The following is a 23,945-nucleotide window of genomic DNA, read 5'->3' on the forward strand; positions in this document are numbered from 1 at the left end:
TTGATCGTGCTTTTAAGCTCCTATTATATATATTATATTGATATAGATGTCAGATTTTGCAAAAACGTTTCTTCCAAATTTCAAAATCGTGCCTTGTCGTCGAAGACAACAACTGCTTACTCTTGGCATTGAATATCGCTTACAAATACGAGAATTTTACTTCGTTGCTCAAAATTCTTTTACCGCTTGAAGCATATCAGCGAGTAATTACTGCCGCGCAATATCGTGTGTACCTATTCATTCAACGGTTACAAACGCGAATAGACGGGTGTTGCGAACGAACAGAAACGCCAATATGTACTGGCAGTTGTCAATTGTCTGTCCAATACTTGTAAACAGCGGGAAACGCAGATCTCCAGAGACCGAGGGATATCGCGACAAGGTATCAGGTGCGCGCGATCAACGGTATAGATGTACGGATTAACGAATAGCGCAAAACTTTCGAATAAACAATATCGAAAAGTTAAACGTTTCGTATTGCAACGAAGCTCGAGTTTACAATTACGGTACAATTGGTAATACAATTGTAATTAACCATGTGAAAAATCTTTGTTGATTCCAGATCTGCCGCTAATAACGGATTCGGTATCGACGAAATCGACGACGGCGGCAAAGCGATCGGTACCGACGGACGCGCCGATGTTGAACTACATTTTCGATGCGCACAGCACGCTGAACAAGCATCAACATCATCACGATCATCGGTGGGGTCCTCATTTCGAAGGGGAGAGCAAGAACATGACTGTGCAAGCCGGTGGAAGTGCCATCCTCGACTGCAGGATATCCTTGCTACAAGATAAAACCGTGAGTTTCCTCCTTCTTCGTCTGTATCGCTACACGTATGTATATCGTCGTTATTCGTATAAGTAGCGGGACACTTAGGGAAAGTAAAGTTGTTAAATCATGATCGATTAATCGTTTCCTTGATAGCCTAAACCGATTATCGCGTTTTACATGAAACCATGAGATTGCTATTTAGTTAATCTTGGTACTTGCGAGCGCGATAGTACTGCGTACATACTGCCGAGCTAATCGGCCATTACGTCCATATCGACTTTTATCGAATTAACTTTTTTTAAATTAACCGATTAGTCTGAATTAAACTGATCGGTTCGGTTCGGAATTATAGATGAAAATACGTAGCGTGTATAGAGAGTATCCGATACAAAAATATGTAAAATATGTACAAACAGCGAGCGGGCAACGTATGGAAATGTATGCAAAGATATGAAAAACATTTTATAATATGCGAAAGTAGGCAAAAGGTCTTGTATATTTCTACTTATACGAATGTTTCTGGATATTTTCACATAGCCTTCGCATATTTCTCCATACGTTTTCCATAGCTTTGCATCTTTTCTGCATATCTTAGCAGTTTAATAGTCGAGGTCTCACATTTTGCCGGCTTACTGTTCGCGGAAAATTAGAAGGACGATAACTCGCAATCAATCTTGCAAACCGTAGTAAAGTTCGTTTTGCAGGAAGATAGGCGAGCACGATTTATTCTAATTAATTTCTTTGCGTTCTCCGGATCTTATATCTCGGCTGCGGCGGGACTTGCCGGGAAGCTAGACGCATCTATCGCAGTTGCGGCAATCGCGCCGTTCGAATTAATTTAATATCCGGCCTTATTATACGTGTCCCGGTGAGGTTGAATAGGAATTATCCGCTGCCGGCGAGCTTTCACGCGAATTTCCCTCCTAATCGTTCACGTCTATACTCTCTGAAATCTGATCGTTTTCTGTTCCCAATATTTTCATAAATTCTACGCTACATACATTATTACGTACATTCTTATATATTTTTCTGTTCCTTTAACGTCGAATTGAAATACGAGAGTGATAAACAATAAGAATATCATTTGTTGCGGATAATATTATCGCGACTTTTTCTCAATTACGATCTTACAAACGTATAATATTTACTGAAATAAACTCTTGACTATTTAAATCGATAGAATTCTTCTTTTTTTTTTTTCTAATATTTTACATAATTTTCTATACATCTGTATACGTATACCCGCTCGCTAGCTACTAGCTACTAGCTTACATTCGCGCTGAGTATTGGACTGCTGCATAATGTTTGAAAAAATAAATGAATACTCGTAAACAACGTAACGAAGAAATCAATTTTTAGAGCGACTTTGCTCCTATAGTAAAAAAAAAACATGATACGTTTCTCAGAGAAATGCCTGAAACTGAGCATCGCGTCCAAATTTCTAGTACGCGTAATTTTCGATCATTGTCCATTTCGATAAAAAGGAGAATGCTCCTTTCGGGTCATGGTCCCGAGAGAGTATCTAGCCCGTCATTAGCTTCTTTGTTTAAGGTCAGCTGAAAACGTCGTAACATGATACTTAGGCGGAGAGAGAGTATGTGACGAGCAAAAAACACAGGATGGTAAAAAGTAATGTGCTGGTGAAAATGGGCACACAACGCGCACAACAAGCGTGATCGTAAGCATGTCGAAACATGTGCTCGCATAATGCCGGTATTTTTCATAGAATTAAGTAACAGCAACGATTTAATTAAAAAAAAATCTTGAAATTTATGTCCAATTAATAACACGATTCAAACACTTTTACGAACAATTTTAAGAATTAGATCGTTCGATTATAGCCCCGTTGTTTTTATTTTACGTTTAAATTAATTAATAACGTATAATTTGGAGCTTTCCCCAGCTCGTATGGTTCTTACAAGATGTAGATAAATCTGTATTAGCCAATTTTTAAGACAAGATCAAATTTATTTAAAATATAGTAGAAATCTCGATGCGTTTTATTTTAACTTTTTCTAAAGTATAGTTTATAAATCAAAAATCATGCAACGATGCTATTATCTAAAATTAAATTAATTAGGATTATAAGGTAACGCATGTAGTATTACATCCTAATTATAATTAGAATGTTGAGCATATCGTTATAACGTAAGTAGCTCCGTAGTACGCGATCTATATAAAAATGCAGAGTACGAGTTAAATATAGACGTATAAATATTCGTAGACTAATGAGGACACAACGACACGACACGGGGTCGTGGTTTGCAAAGGGACAACTTCGATAAATTCAAGACTCAGTATGTAAGCCGGATGACACGCGACGGAGAATATCTTTTCGAACGAATTTACCGATGCTGACTTGAAACAAGGGAACGACGACGACGACGACGACGACGACGACGACTAACTCTGTAGAAACTCGTCCAGTAGTTATATCCTAAAAGCATCGCACTTGGCTGAACCACGGTCGAGCTCGCCTCAGCGTAATATTAGGCTATTAATGTCGTTGCTGTTGCTAGTACTGCTAACGACGGTGTCGACTAACGCGATTATCCATGCATGATTATCTTGAAAGTGCATAACTCGGCTAAAGACGATATTTATTGCTGTAGGTCGTTCGAGTCGCTGCAGGACAATTCCGGCCTCTGTTTATGACTCGTGATTCCATCACCGACTCAGATTTCGACGTACAATAACTTTACGCTCCCACTGGTAGTTGCTCCGTTGTGAAGTTTTCCATTATAAATTCCCAAAAAACATAATTGAAAATCTGAAAGAAAAATTTCAAAGTATTTTCTACAACTTACAATTTATACAACTTTTAAATGGGAAAGCGATTTATGGAACAGCTTGTATTCCACTGTTCGTTCGTATAAAGTACATAATACGATTTTTAGGAACAGTAGAGATTTTTACAAGAATACTTTAGAAGAGAACTCGCAACTTAATAAGAAGTCATTTTAAGGTATTTGTATTTTAAATGATTTCTAAAAACAAAACGATATCGTTTCAGCGAGCAATAATTCTTTGTACCGCTCTGCTGAAATCATAGGTGACGAGTTTCAAGGATTTGGAAAAAATTTAATTTAGTAGATAGTATCGGTGAGAATTTTGTGTCAAATATTTCGCGTTTCAGGGAAGAAGATGGGGGAAGCGATCGATCACGATCAATAACGATCACGCGCATCATTGATAGCTGCCCATACGCAGCAATCTCTATTGAACGGACAATAGCGAGCTTGATATCCATGTCGATATCGCGCGCACTTAATGGGAATACCAGGAAACACTATCCAATTTCAGTTACGTGGATAAACTGCGGATTTCGAATCCTTGTTTATCGTAGCCCGATTGTATGCACGGCTCAAGCATAACGAGTAATCGGACAGTACGTCCTCCTGTTTTCTGCGCTGTATTCGGCGCGATAGTCTTCTATGCGAACCAAGAATTAGTAGTTATATACATATCCTTACGCTATATAAGCGTTTAGATACAGCGGGCATACAGCTACATGTATTAATCCTTTAGCAATCGGCATATTCCCCTGGCGTTACTAGCGCGACTAATCGGAGCAAACGGCTGATAAATATTTACCATAGCGGCTCTGAAAAGAAATTTGAAATGCCGCCACTGTGACGACATCCGACTTCAAAGGCTTCAAAGAGTGACACAACTCGAACAAGTTTTTTAGGAAATCGGCAACTATCTAGAGAAACTTGGCAAAACGAGGTTTACTAAACGCGTAACGTTAACGAAATTTAGCGAAAGGAATAAACTTTTGCGACACTTTTAAACCGTATGTGCGACACGTTAATGCCGATATTCTGGTAAATTGATCGAACAATCGTTTATGAAACAAGGTGGAATAATCTGTTGACAGGTGTCTTGGGTACGTAGACAAGATAACGGAGAAAAGGTGAATCTGCTGACGGTGGGGCAACAGACGTACATAGGAGATCCAAGATACACGGTGAAGTTTCAATACCCGGACAACTGGCGCCTACAAATCGAGCCCGTGAACAGTAGCGACGAGGGCCAGTACGAGTGCCAAGTCAGCACTCATCCGCCCAAGTATATTCACGTGAATCTTCACATCAACGGTAAGTATAGCGATAATTCACTTTTACGATCGCGTCCGTATCGTAAAAGCTAACTCTCGCGTCACGTAACTCTCGACCAAGAAAATTCCGCGTATTACGGGATATACTGCAATTCACCGATGAAACGTCTTTTCGTACGAATGTATGATACAAATGATACAAAATTTAATATACTTGGATGTAATTACATAATCAGTACGTAAATGCTACAATAGCAAAAGCTTTGTTTCACTAAAATTCTTTCGCTTAATCGTAAAGTATCATGAACATCGGATCGACGAACGTGTACTTGTCATATCTTTCATAGTCATTCTCATGCTATGATCTTTACTGATTGTCATCTTCCATCCACGACGTCGCGACGGAAAACTGCGATAAATCAATATTTCTTTAAGAAATCGATAATCTTATTACCCTGTTTTTCTCTATCACGTACACCCATAAAAGGGTCGACCATACAAAAGTAAGATTATCGACAAAACTTATCCGCAGTTCCTCTCGCTCTACATTTATTCCTCCAGTATACACCGAGTAATATTTGTTCGCCTCGTTTACTCTGTCAACTTAGTTAACTTTGTTTGCCAGTCTGCTTATGTAGCCGCTTCGACGCGGTTCGATTTATTTCCGTTCGCGCCTTAACGACGTTCATTATCGACGATTCTTCCTGCAAAAATACATTCGATCGAACTTTCTGTTGCGTCTTTTGCACGCTCGTTGACACACGCGCATCCCGAATAAGCACAAAGAGATTAGCTCCGGTAAACGATAATACAATGCGGAGTAAATTGAGAATAGATCGAGATACAAACGGTCGTCTTGCGAAACGGAATTACCGGTGCAGGTGGAAACGAAGTCGGGAGGGACAAGAAGAGAAAACGAACCGACTTAAGTAGTCGCGTGAAGCCGACGGAAAAATTGACTTTATCCACCAAACGAATCGCGTTTTATGAGAGCAGATCGGCGTGAAAATGATATATGTACTTCGAAGGTCAGTTGATATAACTTTTATTCTCTCTCTCTCTCCCTCCCTCCCTATATGAGCCGAAATCAGCGTTGTATCAAAAATTAAATGGTTACCCTTTGTGTATATCGCGCATTTTACGAGTAACTAGTAGATATTCGTAAGAAAGAAAATATTATATTCCTAAGCAGAGACACAAGCGCAAAGAAGCGAGAAAATAAAATAAAATGTTTTCAGTCGTGACATGTAAATGTGATATAAATTATAGTGATATAGATGTTTGTGCGTATTTGGAAATTTAAGAAATTTTCATATACAGTAAACATAATATAACGGTATGAAGTATATATGAAATACCGAAATCGTGGTATTCTCTCTAACATTTGGTGCCTGAAACGATTTTCTATCCGAATTCCATTTTTTACTTGATTCCTAAGAATATGAATTTGCATAAATATCCGCAGTTTAGCGATATAATATTAAACGACTAAAATTGCTGGTAAAAACGCAACGAAAGATCTTTAATTCGGTTCTTAAATATCAGAGCTGTTGCCCGTAATTGGAGGAGTAAAATGGCCGACTTCTCGAAAACTTTGAACGAATCGCACCACGGTTTATTTATATCGCATTACGTTCCATCTGCCAGAACTAGAAACAGCCGAGTTAAATAATTAAAGCTGTCGGCGTTGTACCTAAGCCAGTTTCAGGAAAACTTAATTTCACCATTGCTACCGGCGGAGGAATTCCAAGCTCGAGAAATTTGTCCGTAGAAACTGATACGAACATCTTCGGTTTATACCTCCATTCGCCGGATGTCGAATCGAACTAGTCGTCCTATTACTAACCACCGAATCGAACTAATTGACGCGTCGTTAGCTTTACAATCGATCTAATTATCGACTTTAAGAGTCTTTACGATAACGTAAGTCGGAACAATCGATGAGAAAAATTGTATGTTCTTTTGTTTGTGGAAAATATTTGTCTAAACGATGGTGGCTCTTAAAAGAAATTGGAGGAAATTTGGATGAATGTGATTAAAGCTAATTAACAGTTTTTAGGTAACGATCGTTTCAATGGTACATGCAAATTATTCGATCAACTACTTCAAATTTTTCAAATTTTCTTATTTAACCATCTGTTAATTAATTTCCATAATCTCATTGTGATTCAGTTCACGCTGAAATATTCTATCTCTTACATTTTACATCGAAGCGTCCATCTAAATATCCAACCTTTTAAATTCGTTTACACCGATTACGATCAGAAGCTAATGGAGGAGCATGAATATAAAATTGTATCAGAATACGATTGTATCAAGCGCGAAAAGACTAGAAAAAGTATTTGCACTGGATTTTTGTTGCCAGTGGAGGTACAAGTATATTAAATTTTCTATCGTTTAGTAGTACTCTCGTAGTGAAACACAGAAAAATTTGATACTATGAAAATAATATTCACCGCGGGTTAAAAAACGTTTCAGCTCGTTGTCAGTTTGAATGTTGTTAATGTTCGTCCTGCGAGAACACTAACTCGACGAGTTCAACCGTATCTTCAAAGCGAAAAGAGAAATCCATTAGTTTTGCCGCGAGTAAAACGTGCTGATTGTCCTCACGATGCAAATTAGGTGAAAAACGCAAACTCTCTCGAGTTAAGATTTTTACCTCAATGATGCTGAGAGAATCGTTTAAATCGGACAACCGGAGAAATGGGATAAAAGGGCTAAGGTGGGTAGCAAAGCGGAAAACAAAGAGAAAAAGACGCTCAAGTATTCAGCGTGAGATCGAGGAAATTGGCTACGGTATCTGCTATTTTCGGTGACTTACGGTGACACGAACTTCGCATTGGGAATCGGTCGCGGGACCGGAACGTCGAAGAAACGAAGCTATCGCGATAGAAACGGAAAAGAACGAGACAAAGTTTATTTGGCGTGAGCGTACGAACGTCGAAAACGTTAAAACCGAAGATCGTGATGTTAGTCGGTTCGAACTTTATATCCAAGATTCCGAACAAGGTCTGATAATTTTTTAATCGAGTTTATCTTGTTTTTAATAGCACTTACGAAGCGTAGGAGAGTGTACGTTCTTTAGGTATATGAACGTCTCGGTAGTGGAAATGGTCAACCGACTCCGCTTTTTGTCGGTTTTGTCGATTTTATTGCACGAGTACGCGATTAATGTTAAATGTTGAAAAAAACAGATCACGCGTTTGCGTTTATTACAAAAAGGTGGCTCAACGTCTAACTCTTCGGTTATTTTAAAACGCAACGGGAAATTTCTAGGAAAAACCTCGCACGAAGAATATTTGAAATGTAAAATGTTTGCCGCGCTGAAAGCTCGACGAACACGTAAAACTACGCAAAATTACACTAAACCATCATTGTGCGCCTAGCACAGTTCATCTCCGAGGAACGTGTAGACTATAAAAGCTTCGTGTTGTAATCATCTGGATAGAAGAGTCTCGCGTAGTCCCATATACCGAGACTCGCTCGGCATGCTCACGAATATTAACAGTGTCTACGGTCGATGTGACCTGAATGGCGAAAATATTTTCCTCTCCGCGACTATGAGCCACGTCGGAGGATTTTTACAAAGAGCAGAATTCCACGGCTTCCTTTTTCCATGGCGAATCACGAACACGGGGTCGTATTCAGCCCTTGTCCAAAAGGCAACTCTCGTCGAATGGTCAGCAAAGAGTAAAATAGTCGACAGAAGGCGGCGACCAAATGACGATTTCGACGTACGTCAAAGGGAACAGCGGCCGAGAACTCGTCTTCGACTTTTCATCGTTAATGTTCTCCCCATCTACCTGTACCAACCAGCAGAATTGAAACACTACTCGTCAAAGATGGATAATCGAACCGTCGACTCGCTAAGAGGATTTAAACGTAGTCGTTTAAAAATCGATGGAGATGGCGACCTTTGTCGGAGCGCGATGTCTTTCGATTTAAGTATCCTCTTTTCCCCTAGAAATCTTTTGTTTCTATGATCAACGTCTTTCGAGCCGTATAAATATGTACCTCGCAGCTATTCGAGATTTGCCTCGTGGACTATATGAAATTTTTACGAGACTTTACGTTACATCCGTTACTCGCAAGTATCTGAGATGGTAAAATGTATCGTATGTACACACGCGTATAGCGATATACACGCACATGCGAAGAATAAAAATATATGGAATATAATTTCAGAATAAGGTACTCGTTATAATTTTTACTTCGTTTCGTTGGTTTTATTTATAAAAATTCGCAACCTAATAATACGATGAGTGCAGAGCGTCAAAAGTTTGGACAATATAGATCGTAAATAGCGAGCAACGGATTTATCGCGTATCCTGCGTTAATTATGCGAACAACAGACACTTTACAAATTAAAAGAGGAAGCGCAAAATAATTCTGAAAGAAGTAAGGAGCCTGTTACCATCTTAAACCTGGCCCTGAGATGAAGCACGTTAATTTTTCACCATAATTATTTCAACGTCGTTCTAATAAACCAGGTACGCCGTTCTTATATATAGCCGTTACTGTGTGTCATCATTACCGATAGCCAGTTTACAAAATGCCGGCAAGCTGAAACGCTAGAAGATAAAATACCGAGGCGTCGAAGAGGAAGCTCGGTAACAGAGCGAAATAAAAGGATACAGCTCGGGAGAAAGGAGAAAGGACAAAAGGAAGAGAGGTGGGCGAGGAAGGAGAAACAGGATCGAAACTATTCGGTACATTCTGCTGCTGATCGGGTAAATTGGGTTCGTTCGGCGAATTTTTGCGGCTGCGAAGCGCTTAGGAGGATAATTGACGGAGAAGTGGCATAGTCGGAATGGATGGAGAGCAGAGTGGCTGGCAGCCGTTAGGAAAGAAGAAGAACTGGAGAAGCGGAAGAACTTCGTTTCGCTGGCTCGAGAGAAAGGGACGGCTAGTGGAATCGAGATACGTCGAGCTCCGTTCCTTGGAACAAAGGGACCGAGAAGGAGAAAGGGGGGACAAGGAGGGGCGAAAGTGGTACTTGGAGGTAGACAGGAAAATGGACAGCGCCTCGGAAAATGTAAAACTACGGGAGGAAGTTCATAAATGAAAAAAGAACGGGCAAAACAAGAAACTCGGAGATAATAAAAATGGGAGAAGGAAGCCACCGAAAAGGAAAATTCCTTCTCCTCGTTGACGTAATTTTTGAGAACGCAAGCAGGCGAAATACAGGCGGAATAGAGACGAGACCAGCCTCGTCGAAAAGGGAAAACGATCTTTGAGAACGAACGAAATCGCATTTACGTTAGTTGGCCAGTTTCGCGAGAGTTTCGTGAGCAGCCTCGATGCAAAAGCGACAGGATCGGTCTTTGTGCTAACAAGATGTTCCACTTAACGTAATAACCGTGCTTTGTTGGCACACTGCAAACACGTCCACCTGTTTCACCAAGCCACCGTCCGTGTCCCCGACGAGTTCTGACATTGATATCTTCGCGCCACCAATTCTAATCTCGTTCCATTTTTCTTTGCACTTTGTCTACCACGATTCGTTTATCTTTCGTACAAAAATATAGGCACGTGTACGGAATAGTTGAGCATCTGTGTGTAAGAAATATGCTTTCTTACTTGTAAGAAGTTTAGGGGAACTAGGACGATTCTGTGAAAACCTATAGCGTTTACGCGTGTCAAATTTTTATATACGTTGGCAACTTCTTGTCAAATACGCATAAAATATTCGACCGTAAATAAAACAGTTGGTTTACAAGTTCATGCTTAAAACGTCACCGATATTAAAAGACATAATTTCTCAGCAAAGCGATAAGGTTTGGCATTTTCTCACCCTCCTAATTTTTTCACTAATCGTAAGACGACAAAACTGTTTTATTAAAATTCATACGTTATTGGAAAAGTTCGAAAATCGAAAGTGAAATTATACCTCGTTTCATCAAGATTTACGTGTTACGGCTGGATAATAAATAGAATCCCGCCGGCTTACCGAAGTAAATCCGGGATACTTGAGCGAAAATTTCAAACCGAATAACGAATATAAAAATTCGTACTCTTAAATTTTGAACGTAGAAAATATAATAGAATACGTATCTTTCTAAATGCGGACAGAATCGTCTAACAGAATCGACCGGTTCCTTTCGTTCTGTTTCGATTCTTGCCAACTTCTCGACGCTGAATTGCATTTTGATCTTACACTCCTTCTCCTTCGGATAATCGCGCGTGTGTAATTTCTTCGGTATCGCGGCAAATTCAAGGAGATCAGCGGATTCATCGTGGAAACTTTATCCAAAGTTGCAAGTGTTTGTAACGTGATTCGTCGGGACCGTTCGTGATCCTAATTTCGCTGTTTGACATTCGTCACTTTTCGTGACTTCTGTTTGACCCAGTTCTAGTTGGTGAACTTTCTCAAAGCGGACTAATAGCAGCTGGTCAGGATGGCGTACAAGATCCTGCGAAACTTATCGAACGTCCCATGATTATTGAGATTAATTTGGCCGTCACGCGAACGGCAAACTATCAGTCCGCACGAAGTTCCCTGAATCGATTAAAACGTAAATTCGGGCAGTATAAATACATAGTAGCCAGAGTGAACTAATGTACTTAGGCTGTAGATTTATCGGGAAGAAGAAAATTAAGGAAAGCCAATTGGAGGAATTCGATTATTTCAATGGAATTACCTGAGTGCAAAATAGATTGCTCTATCGAGTTGTTAGACAAAATTGTAATTTGGTTGAAGGATGCCTGTATTTATAGAAGCAAACTTTATAAAATAAACTTTTCTTTGGTCTGTGTTACTTTGAATCTATAGAAATAAGAGAAAGAACAGCGAGGAAATGGAAACGCGTCGGAGACTCAAAATGCCCTGATATTTGATGCTTCGATATTCATCGATCTTTAACATCGAGGCCACGATCTCCTAATTAATTACTCTAATCGTATTCTAACTTTTAATTTTAATTTTTAATTAGTTTGGTATTCGCACAAAAATTCAAAGAACCTAAATCGATGAAACACACATAACGTTCGTAACTTTCTTAAAAATGAAATATTAAATTTAAGAAGTAGCAAAGTGGTCACGTCCAAATTCTAAACCCGAGTACTCGTTCTATCGAGAACAGATGTTGGCGAGGGGATGTATCGTGGTCAAGAAAAACGGAAACCGCATAGTTGATATGGCTGCATTGTTTTCCTAAGGTACGCGGCTGAATTTAAATTTGCAACCGCAGCACGGACAACTCGTGCATACGTGGCCATAAAACCATAAAACAGCGGACACTTTCATAAACGCTATACGTTAGTCGTGCACGAAACACGAGGTTTTCCAATGTTTCCGGTTTGCAAATGATAGGAAACAACTTGTAACGAGAACACCGTTCTCCGCGTATTATTAACGTCTGCATAAAAGTTGATTTTTAAAGATAATTCGAAGCAGACGATTTTGTTGCCGATAAATGGAACAAACCGTGAAAAGTTCGTGTAAAATGTGCGTATTAAAAGTATTTGGAACGCGAGAAATAAAAACTTTGTTTCTATTCAAATTTTTATTACGATTTATGTTATATTACGGTATGGAAACTTATGGTCTCAAGATCTTCGGTAAAATATCTTCTATCAATAAATTACACACTTATGCGCTTAGATATACTATGCATTCTGAAAATCGTCCCTTTCTCGGATTTTATCCGAAAGGAATTGTTATACAAATTGTTCGGTATCAAGAGAAACATAAAGAAAACGCTGCGGATCTACCTTGGTTACCCTTTAGTGCACGTTTCTTTAAACGTAACCAGATGGCATGCTATTTAATAATTCGGAATTTATTTGAATTTTATTTAGTAAATGGAATTAGATACGCGATATGTATTAAAACGCGTGAACGGAATACAAACGTTCGTTGGAAAATAAACGAACGACTTCTAACACCAAATGATTTTCCATATATATATATATATATTTCAATGTTTTTCGCGGATCGTGACACCCAACGCGACGTTTTCATCTGTTTAAATAAAATTCTTTCGAAATAAAAATCTAACAAACGTACGTTCAGCAAAATGTATCGAAAATAAATATATCGACAGTTTAAAGCGTCACGTAGGATTTTGCAACGTCTCTATCGACTCGCGAATCTCCGCGCGGCTCTTGTGCACCGTACGCGTCACAAATCACGGGGTATTCGCGCAACGAAAAATCCACGCGAGAAACGAGAGGCGGAAGATCCCCGACCGAGGGCAAGAATTACGAGAGGGCAGGGCCGACGGATCCAGAACAAAATCGATAAGCGTCGTGCGACCATGAATCAACGCCGATGTGTTTAAACCGCTCGACCTGCGGGATTTGGCAAAGGATCCCGCTGGATAATCTCGACGAAACCACCACGGGGATTCGCCTGTGCTAGACAACACATGCGGAAAGAATCGACCAACCCTGACCACTGCTGACACAGCTGAACCTTACGTGTGTACAGTTCGATAAAGAAACACGCGTCTGAAAGAACGAACGCGGAGAAAAATATTTATATTTAATTTATTTAATGCCAGAATTTCCAACGACCGGAGCGACCAAGGGTGGACGTTGGGACAGGTAAATTTTTCGCGTCTCAAGTTGAACGAAGAAACACGAATTTGAAAGGTCGAACGCAAAGATAGATATTCGTTTAATTTGTCGAATGCCGATACTTGAAATAAGCAAAGTTCGATAAAAAAAACCGAAGATTGTGGACTTGGAAGGAATGAGTATGGAGAGAAAAATAATAAGGGAAAAGAGAAATTTTAAACGAGATAAACTCGAGCAGAGCTTAATATCGCGACGTATCTTCTTCCGTTCACCCCTTTTCACCTGTCTTCTCGAGTTTCAAATGCTCTTACAAAATTTTTCGCGTTTTTTATGCTTAGTCGTTAGGTACAATCTCGTAGTTGATCTTGGGAAACGGCTACGGGAGGATGATATATTCGTTCGGGTCTTAAAATTCGGGGTGAAATATTGTTTCGGCTTGAGTAAAGAATCAATGTATCACGGGGTTAAAACCGTGGAGAAATTTTGTGAACTGACACTTTACAAGTACAAATAACATCGTGAAAAATGAATGAGTTAAAAATCGACGGATACAATCACAAATACGTTACATATATTTTTTACACGCCGATAAATCTATTTTCCTTGTAGTCCTTGCAAAGGACTGATCTTTAACAATAAGGAACGTAAGAAGAGACATTGCCAAAGAAAATAAATAGCAAGTCGTGTGTTAAGGTATTAGCATAGTCGGAAAAGTGCGAGAAAGCCGTTGTTTCGCAAGATTCTTCGATATTTCTCCACTAACGAGACTCGTTTTGTAAAAACGTAGCGACTGACAACATACATGAACGCGTGCTCTCCGTCCTCGTGATACCGCGTGAAGCTCGGTTGATAAAAACTCAGGAAAGAAGGCTCGACGCGATGGAACGCGATGATGAGTCCGGTATCATCCAGTGGTCGAAGGAGCAAAGTGAACGCTTCTCGGCCCTATTCGAGGATTCATATACTACGATTCGTATAGAAAGATTCGGAAACGAAGAATCATGCACGACACGCGTCACATGTATATAATACGGCGCTAGTAATAAATTATTAATTGTAAAGGAATACTTAATAATCTGTAAAAAAAAAAAAGAAAGAAAAAATACAAGTAACTGGCAGGAAAATTAAGAGAATGGTAGAAAATGTAGAAAACTTAAATTTGACAAGAGGTACAGTATTTAAATTGCGGATTACTCGAGTAAAAAAGAGTCGTTTTGAACTTCGTTCTTAGACCGCTCTGTACGTTTGCAACATTTCCCTTTTGCGCGGACTCTCTACTGTTAGCGTACATACGTTTTTCCAAGGTACTCGTACTTTTAAAGCTGGATACGGTCCAAGGAACGAAGGAAGAGATTCTTGGTTCGAACCTTGGTCGTTAGATACACGTATGCGTCACCGATGATACGTCGTTTCGTATTTAGTGCCGCTGTGGGATAAAATATTCGGAAACGAGATCTATTAGAACTGCAACAACAATGACGACGGTTTACAGACCACGGTTCCCGTTTCGTAAGCTTTACGAGAAAGGTAAACGATGTCGGCTCTTGGTAAGCTTAAATCCACTCGGTTGAACGAGTAAGACGCAGCCTGCTTTTAACCTCCAGCATTTCGCGTGCTACAATAACGACTGTAAATCACTTTGATAGCGATAAAGGATAATATTTTATAAAATGGCTATATTTAACGAGATTCGATGGAAAATTTCTTTTCGACATTCGATGATCAATCGTGAAATTGAGAAATCGGCGAGTTCTTTTCGGAAACGGATACTAGATTGCTTTATCGCGCAAAAATTAAAATTTTAATTATCGCGGACGTTCGACGAATCTTTTATCGGCAAGCTCGAGATACAGTAACTGAAACAGTGACTATGAAATTCCGAAGAAAATTTGAATTCCACTGCTACCATCTCTGCTCGATATTTACTGCGTTAAAACGACATTTCACGTTTTCGCGCGAATAATTCGAAATCCTGGTCCACTAAATTTCCATCGAAGGATTATATTTTGCGCTACGAATCCGTTGACCTGTCTATAAATGCTTAATACCGATTGTCGACGATAAAACCAACGAAATCGGCGGTAGTACCGTGATTCGTCGCATTATTCGCATTATTAAACCGATACGATTTGTATTCGTCTCGCAGTCTGCGTGGAATTTGTACGCGGGCAAAATGGAGAAATCTTTGAGAAACATACCGTGGATCGGGCCTTCCTCCCCACCCTCTCGTTCTTTCGCTTCTGAATTTCCATATTCTTAAACCGCACTGGCGGATCCATGATAAACTTCGAATTGGAAATGGTCCAGAAGACACCGGATAAAAGATCGCGTCTGAATTGTGCCGCGATCGTTAGATGCACTTACGCGTGAACAACGACCTATTGTGAATATATATGTATATTGGCTCGGTGAAATATTGCGATCTAGAACTAAAATGGTTTCATCCGTTATTGCATTTGGATCGACTTGATTTGCCGTTAAATAAATTATTTTTCTACGCGTTTCAAGGTACTCGAGTACTTCGTTTACTCTGAAACAGGGAAACGCGTATTATTCGACTGAAAACTTGTAATCAATCAATCTCGCTTTCGTTTCGATCGAGAAAGCACGTTTAAATCTATTTTAGAAAATCTACAGCATTACGTGGAGACGGGAACTCGCGCGTATCTATGACGATTCTTTCTCTTCTTTCTTCAAGTTACCGAGTTCTCTACCGAGAAGCCGACGTCTACGACCAACGAACTCATGGGAGCGTATATAACGAAATCGAGAAACGTACAGGGATAGGAATTTGCAAAAGATCGGACCAAAAAATGCTGATTTTAAAACTTTCTAATTTTCCAATTTTCGAAATTCATAAATCCGCTTCATCGTACGCGTTTAATCTTACCATTGTGCGTACAAGATAATAAAAACGAAGAGATACGAAGAAAACTATTTGGCGATATATCGAGACACGCTTGACTCGCTGTTTACCGCTATATCCTAACGTTACGTAATGAAATTTCAGCACCGTCCGTCCAGATAGTGGACGCCCTGGGTGAACCGCTGAGAGACAAGTACTACGAGGCTGACAGCACCATCGAGCTATTGTGCGTCGTGCGTCATATAGCGATGCAAGTCCAGTATAGCGTCGTTCAGTGGCTTCACGGCAACAGAGTTCTCAATTACGACACGACGAGAGGCGGTATCAGGTAAACGTTTCGTTCTTTTCACGCTTAAAAGCTCGAAGAGCTACCGATTTTTCAAAAATTAAACTTTCCGTTCCTATAAGAGAGATCTTACAGTCACGTTTAATCGCTATAGAGCCGTTAAAAGGCGAGATAAGGTTCCGAAAGTTTTATTTTGCCGTTACAAGGAGTATAGCGTTAAAAGAAAGCAAAGCGATTATAAAACTCACCGGTCCGAGACATCTTTCGAATTTGTCGATATCTTGGAAAAGGGACGAAAGAAAAAGAAGTTGAAACTAATTTCGATGCAAATGTTCCTAAAAATAAATTCAACGGGTACGTCTGAACCGATATTGAAGAATCATTCGACAACCAAGATCGCGCTCGATCGCCGAAGGGATCGGGACTAGCGTTATTTTCCTCGATGGGAAAATTCTAATCGATTCGGTTCTACCTTTGCCTCGTGTAGATCAACGGATAAATCCCGCGACGTAGAATTCATCGTCCAAATCGTACGTTTCATTTAAAAGATTCGTAAACGTTATGACGAAAGAAAAGAAGAGATTTAAAACTGGCGAAACTAATTGCAAGAAATTTCTCGTTCGTAGTTTTAGGCGAACGCGTATGCAACTCTTTTATACGAACTTTTTTATAAATATGCAACGTGTATCTGCGTGACTATGGATATATATTGAAAATCATATTTTACGAAGACAATTAGGAAAATGGAATCTGGCTAGAAAATTATTTTACGTACTAATTGCAAGTATTATAACGAGTACCATTCTCTGGACATTTTATATATCTTTGCATATTACGTGCATTCTGTACACATTTGTCACGCTTCAAATTTCCGATAAATGCATAAAAATCCATGGTCTAGTGACGTATTATTTGTAAAACTGATATCTCGTATATGCAGCAACTTGGTGCTTGAAAGCCAGATTCTAAATGTAATCGTAAAGAGGAAATATGGAAGAGAGAACTGGAATCGACCGTGAGGGCCATAACTGGATACAGCTGCGTATATACGTCAATCCTGTGCCAAGCATCTATCCTTCACGCAAGTCAAACACGACAAAATACCGTGGCCCATTCGATGCGCAGCGACGCGTCTCTGATACGACGTTTGAAATCCGGTCTCGATTCGCAGAGTCTGATTGCGGCGGGGGCAAAGGCAAGCGTTCGCGCCACTCTCGCTATTCCGTGGATAGGAGCGCGATCGTGACAGCCTCGGCTAGTCATAAATCATAGCCAGGTGAACGCGCAAGCGGTCGACGATCCACGGGACGCCGCGGTAAGTTCTAATCCAGTGTCGACGATTCTCACTGCCTTTCCACCCCGTAGACGCACCCAGCCCGCTAATCCTCGTATAAACTACCCGCAGCCTCGAAAATCACCGGATCCTGCATCGTCGAACCGAGTCAGACGCACCTTGAAACGCCGAAATACCGAATGTACACGCGTATACGTCGAATAAATTTACATAGTACACGTGTACACTGTCGCTGAAATGTTTTCCCTCTCGCGTTACGCGATCGATCGCGTCAATTATTGTTTATACGAGTACCAAACTATGTTTTTTATACGGATCGGAATGTTCTCGTTAATTTCTTTTCCTTTTGATCGGCGTCTTATAATTATATATACTACGAATATGTAATTCGCGCTAGTCGTAGCTTTTTTCTCGGTGTAATTGGAAACAAACGTTTAAAGGACGTTTACCATTTGCAAAGACTGTACGATTGAAAGGCGTAACGATGTGTATATCGCGTATATTTAATTCGTAATATTTTAATTCGTAATATCTGTTTAAACGAAAGGACAGAATTGTTTAATGCATATTTATCATTTAAATTAATTTCTTATTCCATCGAGTATAATGCACCATCGTATAATATAAACATGAATATGAGAGGAAGAATATGAAAAATAAAATTGCATATGAAAGGTATAAATAAAAAGCTCGTAACTTACAGTTTCCAAAGTATAAATATTTTATAGCGCGTGGCCGATGATGATAATTTAGCAAAATTGCGTTCTACGCTTTTACGATTTACAAAAGCAGAATATTTTACGCGTGTATTTGTAGTTGGGAAAGGATCGAATACGTAATATCTCCAATATCTCGAGCTTCAATTTCCGATATCGACTTGTTTATAAATCTGCATCGCGAGACACGTTGTACACGTGAAATATTCGAAATTTTGTTACAACTTTACCAGCTCTCTTCCGATCGTAGGAATCTGGAAAAAGATGGAAAACTCGTATCAAGTCCGTTTATCTGCGGGATCTCGCGAGAACTTCTCAGCGAATAACACTGATCCAAACGATCGTTAACCTTTGAACGAGAATGTAGTCGCGCGAAGGAGAATGTTTCTCGCGGAAATGTTGTCGATGTGGCCGACAGCTCGACAAAGTTACAACCCGGCAGACACGCTGGCTGCCGGTAAATGGAATTAGTTTGCGCTGTGCACCCGGTACATAAAGGCGCGTGTACATAGAGACTCGGCCTCTCGTTTCAGAGCACCCTCGTGGTACGACCACTTCAGTCCTCGTCGTACGTAGCGCAACCACGTGGCCCGTGGAAACCGCAGACCGTAAACACATTTCCGCAGTAACTACCGCTCTGCCGCTCGTTATTTTTCTCCGAGAAAGTAAATGTCCATTTCCGGCCGCGTGCCACCGCGCCACCGCGCCACCCTGCCGCAGACCGGTCGCGTCGTCGCGTCGATTCGAGAAACGTAAAACGGCAAATTATTCGTCGCCATGATCATTCGCCTGGATTTTAACTAACTTGGTCCGAAGATAGCGAAAATTTGCGTCGTCGTCTTAGCCCTCCTTAGTCCGACATACAAGAAATCGTGTCAGACGGTGTTTCTCCACCTATATCGTCAATACGTATGTACGCGTTTTAAAAGAACAACGATAAAAATGCATCTTAGAAAGGTTTCTTCTTTCAAGGAAATCTTTTTTCAATAATTTTTTATTCGACTTGCTTATAACCCTCTCCACCTGTGATCCTCGGACACCATGAAAATAATAATCGTAATAATAATAAGACTAAAATAGTAGTTTTAAAGTTATTCCACCCTTCTAGCGATAAAATCTCTTGGAGCTAATCGGTTAAACGTGCTCGCCGGGAGTTATAGTTTAAAACAATAGCCGGCGCGATTAAATCATTCGTACGCAGGGACGCGTTAATAGGGTTGCGATTCAATCCCGTTTATTATACATTCACCGGACGCGAATGGCTCGCAGGGGTCATTTTTCATAGCGTTAAAATTACAGAGTCGTATCGTGCAGAAATTTACAACCCCGTGATACGTTAATTCCATTACTTGGACGAGTACGTGTTCTGTTTCTCGACCGACGCGACGACGCAATTTCGTAAGAGAGCTTGAACGGTGAACAACGGCAACACGTAAGAAAAGGTTGGATGAAAAGGAAGAGAAATGGAAAAAAGTGTCCCAACTGCCGGTTTATTAACGTGAAACTGAGAGAAGCCAGGCGAAACGGTTGAAACCTCGATGGTTGGTTGCTTCACACTACGGATCAACGAGCAATCGTGCTCGGACGAGGAGATAACGAACGGACAAATTGCGCTCGCCAAGTTTTTCAATTAAAGGCAACCCCCTGCTCTGTATTTCGTGGAGAATAGAACGAGACAAAGGCTACGGTATTTATCGTTTGAATTAAACGAAGCGTCGAATAAAGAGTATATATTATTTGTTAAAAATCTTGTTTGATTTAAAAAGGCAGCTGCATCGGAAATATGCGTCGATCGAGACACCTACTGGTCTCGTACAAACGACGATCGATTGAAAGTCAGATTGTCGGAGAAACGACGAATAATCGGTATAAATGTAAAATTTAAAACATCCTGCGGATTTGCGTAAAAGTTATATTACAAGATAATAAATAAACGAGCGTGTATCGATCCTCGCTACATAACGAGCGACGCCCGAGCGACAAAAGTTGCTAACGAATCGAATAGGAAACTGTGAGAAATCTAGCGATCGTGAAACACAAATTTGGGAAACGAATGACTATTTTTAAAAACTCGTACGTATATATAGATTCGTAGATATAGATTTCGTAGATAACTATGCTTTTGCGCGTAATTCGAAATTACCTCGCAATTTGAAATACGCTACTCTGCTGAAAACCTTACTGCGACAAAAAGTTCCGTAAGGATTCGATTTCTACGTAACATGGTGTTTTATAATACGGTGATATATTTTATAATGCGATATTTCGAGAATTCCAGTCTTATACGATAGATTGGTTCGTGAAATCGATTTCTACGTACCTTTGCGGTCTTTTAGAGGTTCGATTTTTGCATAACGTAGTGCTTTAGAAACTCGCCTGCTACGTGATACGCTACATGAAAAACACGGTTTCTACGTAACAATGTACGTACTTTGAGACCTCGATTTCTATAGAATAGAGTACCTTGAGAATTCAATTTATACATAGCCCGATATTTCTAGACCTCGATGATGTCTGTATTGCACAATGTGAACATACTTTGAAAGCTCGATATCTACACGGTTCGTCATTTTGACTTTGAGTTTTGATAAAACACGGAGAAATGTATCTCTCGTGCCTACGAGATCGCTAGACTTGAAAGAAATTGAAAGTTTTATTAGCTTCTTCGCTGAGAGACCGATAACCGCATGGAAAAAAGCGGCGATGGTAATGAAAAGAAATCGAACCGGCATTCGATGCACACTTGAGTCCTTTTCGAAGCTTCTTCTTCCCAAAGGATATCAAATCTTTTACGACGCACATACTATAACCTACGGATAATCAAATATTTCATTGCTGAATCTTAAGATTCGTCGTTCTCGTGTACAATCACTGTGCTTTATCGTAAAATGGTTCGATGAAAATTCGACGAAAGCTCGTTTCTACGTACATTTCTAAGACGAATCGAACGAGCCAAGTTGCGTGTACCTTTGTTCAATTACGATCAATAAGATGCAACATCAAATGTATAAGTAAGACGAAAGAGAATAATTACTTTACACGTTTTCTTTCGTAAGCATGTCCATAATCTCGAAACGATCAACGCTAACGATTTATCAAGTTACAGCGCCTTATCATCGCGAAGGGTTCCTTCGCGACGTAGATGTGCTCGTGTCCGCGAGAAAATAACATCGTTTCTTGCCAGATAGGTCAAGCGGACCAAACAGATCCTATTACGGAATAATATCACTCGTGTACGTTCTACTTGCTTTGACAAATTATTCGAACAAGGTGGCACATTTTTCCCATGGCATTTTGTTCGTTAACAAGATAGCCAACGAATATAAAGACAACCGCGAAATTATTTTTCTAGATAAATAATAAAAATTATAAAGTTAATAAAGTTATTCGATGAATTATCTGCTATGTAAATCAATTTCGTGTTGGCATTCATCGAAGAATTAAAACGCTTCTCCCCTGACAATCTCTCTTTCCAATTTACAACGATGCAGGAAAAATTGACTCCATTATAGCTATTCCGCATTACACGACGTTCAAAATTCCATATGCTAATGCTTTCCAAATAGAAGCTGATTGCATTTATACTTTCCCAATGCATATCAATATGGAATTTTAATTCGATTCGAGTTTAAATACATCGCGTGCGATATTACCAAGAATCGTAATAATTTCGTAATCGATTTCACGCGTCACTGATCTATATAAATTTTAACCATTGTATAGATACGCGTACACACAACGGTGTATCACATTTTAACGAATACGAATAGTCGAAAAGGAAATACCTCTTTTCACCTCCGGGTTAATTTTTAGCCACTGCGATACTAAAATACTTTTCATAGGTTTTGCTTTGAAAAAAGAACGACCAAGGGCAAATAAAGGGAACGTGAGATTTGTTTTATTACGAGTGTCGTTCGAACGAAAAGCCTAGCGTTATAAAAACGCGTGATGAAAAAAAAAAAAAAGGCAAGGAGGATGATAAAGGGTAGAATAAAGGTCTGCGGAACGATCTCTCAAAAATTGGACTGGCCATTTTTCGCATACGCTTCCGGCCGCCGATAAAACGCCCGTCGGAAGTTCCGTTAAAAATTGAAATTTCAACACCGCTGTACGTATGTTCCAGCGTGAAAACGGACCTAATGGAAGAGGGGGCCAATTCGACACTCAGCATAGCGAGGGTGGGACCAGCTGACAGCGGAAACTACACGTGCCATCTCACCACCATGCCCGATCAACCTGCCACTGTTCACGTACACGTGCTCAACGGTGAGCATAAATCGTTTTTCTACCGTCTTAGAGCCAGCACTCGAACATTTTCCAACGTGTCACGATCAAGTCGGTTGCAACGCGATTCGACGAGTATTTCTGTTTCTAACTAGATACGTAATTTAAGAACTCCTATACATTTCTATACACGTTATAGCAAAAGGAATTACATGTTTTTTGAAATAATACAAGCGTGATATTCGCTCTTGTCCATGTTACGCGTAATAAGCATCGAGCGATTTTCTACGAACTTTTACATCATGCCAGAGAATAGAACATTTTTGCTCTAACTATATCGTTATCCTCTTTTAAATGCACCGATCGTCCAACAGATTCGAATTACGCTATTCTGCCTAGTATTTCAATGAAGTTCACGGTATCGCAATAGTTGGATTAAGAATTTCATTTACCCGAAATCACGTATTCCGTCGATCATCTGCAGTCGTAAAAAAATTCGACGTAATGTGCATGTAAATTACAGCCGATGCAATATTCATCAACCGCGGCCAATCCAATACGCAGAAAAGAATTTGAATACTCTCGTTCGCTAATGTTTCGCGTTGTTTATCGATGCAGTGGTTTCCACGTTTGATGCGCGTATTTCATGAATTTTTACAATTTATTTTTCATTTTTATATATTTTCCTAATCGTTCCGAATTAATAGGAGAAACACAGCGCCAGAAGTTCTTGAAAAAATAGGGAATATTTATGTTCTTTTTGATATTCATGAATGTTGTAACGATTGTTTGAATTTCAAAAACAATCAACGTAAAGTTTTCGGAAAATATTTTTTAGGAATTAGGTAATTGCATTCGATGAAGATGTAGCGTAAATTTATAAAAAGTTAACAGCGTGGTGATTTATATTCGATGAACCTCGCCGAAAGTTTTCGACATAATGCCGAAGGATCACGAGAACTTGCGCTACGATCTTTATGAGGCTGTCGAAATGAAAGTCACGTGGCCGACGTTAAATATCGTGTGATATTTATGCATATTACGCTTAATTACAGGTGCGCGTGACGAAAGAAGCGAACAGAATATCAGGGAACGTAACTTTCACGACGCCGCGCCGCCTTTAAATCGCAACAAACTCGCGCGCGACGCACAAAAATCTTGATAAGATATATACAACTTATCACCGCCAATAAACTCTCGCT

The 23,945-nt window shown here is 39.8% G+C and overlaps 1 protein-coding gene across 8 annotated transcripts in view; it reads left to right on the top strand.

Moving 5' to 3' along the window:
- LOC122572602 (zwei Ig domain protein zig-8-like) overlaps positions 1-23,945 on the top strand; it is a 236,615-nt gene that overhangs the window by 207,583 nt on the left and 5,087 nt on the right. For 5 of the 8 annotated variants that reach the window (XM_043737747.1, XM_043737750.1, XM_043737749.1 and 2 more), the window contains 4 exons: positions 563-804; positions 4,658-4,877; positions 16,368-16,551; positions 22,643-22,785. In XM_043737747.1, coding sequence (XP_043593682.1) covers positions 563-804; positions 4,658-4,877; positions 16,368-16,551; positions 22,643-22,785 — 789 coding nt within the window. Of the gene's footprint in view, positions 1-255; positions 414-562; positions 805-4,657; positions 4,878-16,367; positions 16,552-22,642; positions 22,786-23,945 lie in introns of those variants that run through there. The other 3 variants (XR_006318511.1, XM_043737746.1, XM_043737751.1) reach the window with 2 other exon arrangements.

This window comes from Bombus pyrosoma, linkage group LG11 (assembly GCF_014825855.1).
Source record: "Bombus pyrosoma isolate SC7728 linkage group LG11, ASM1482585v1, whole genome shotgun sequence".
Taxonomy (NCBI): Eukaryota; Metazoa; Arthropoda; class Insecta; order Hymenoptera; family Apidae; genus Bombus; species Bombus pyrosoma.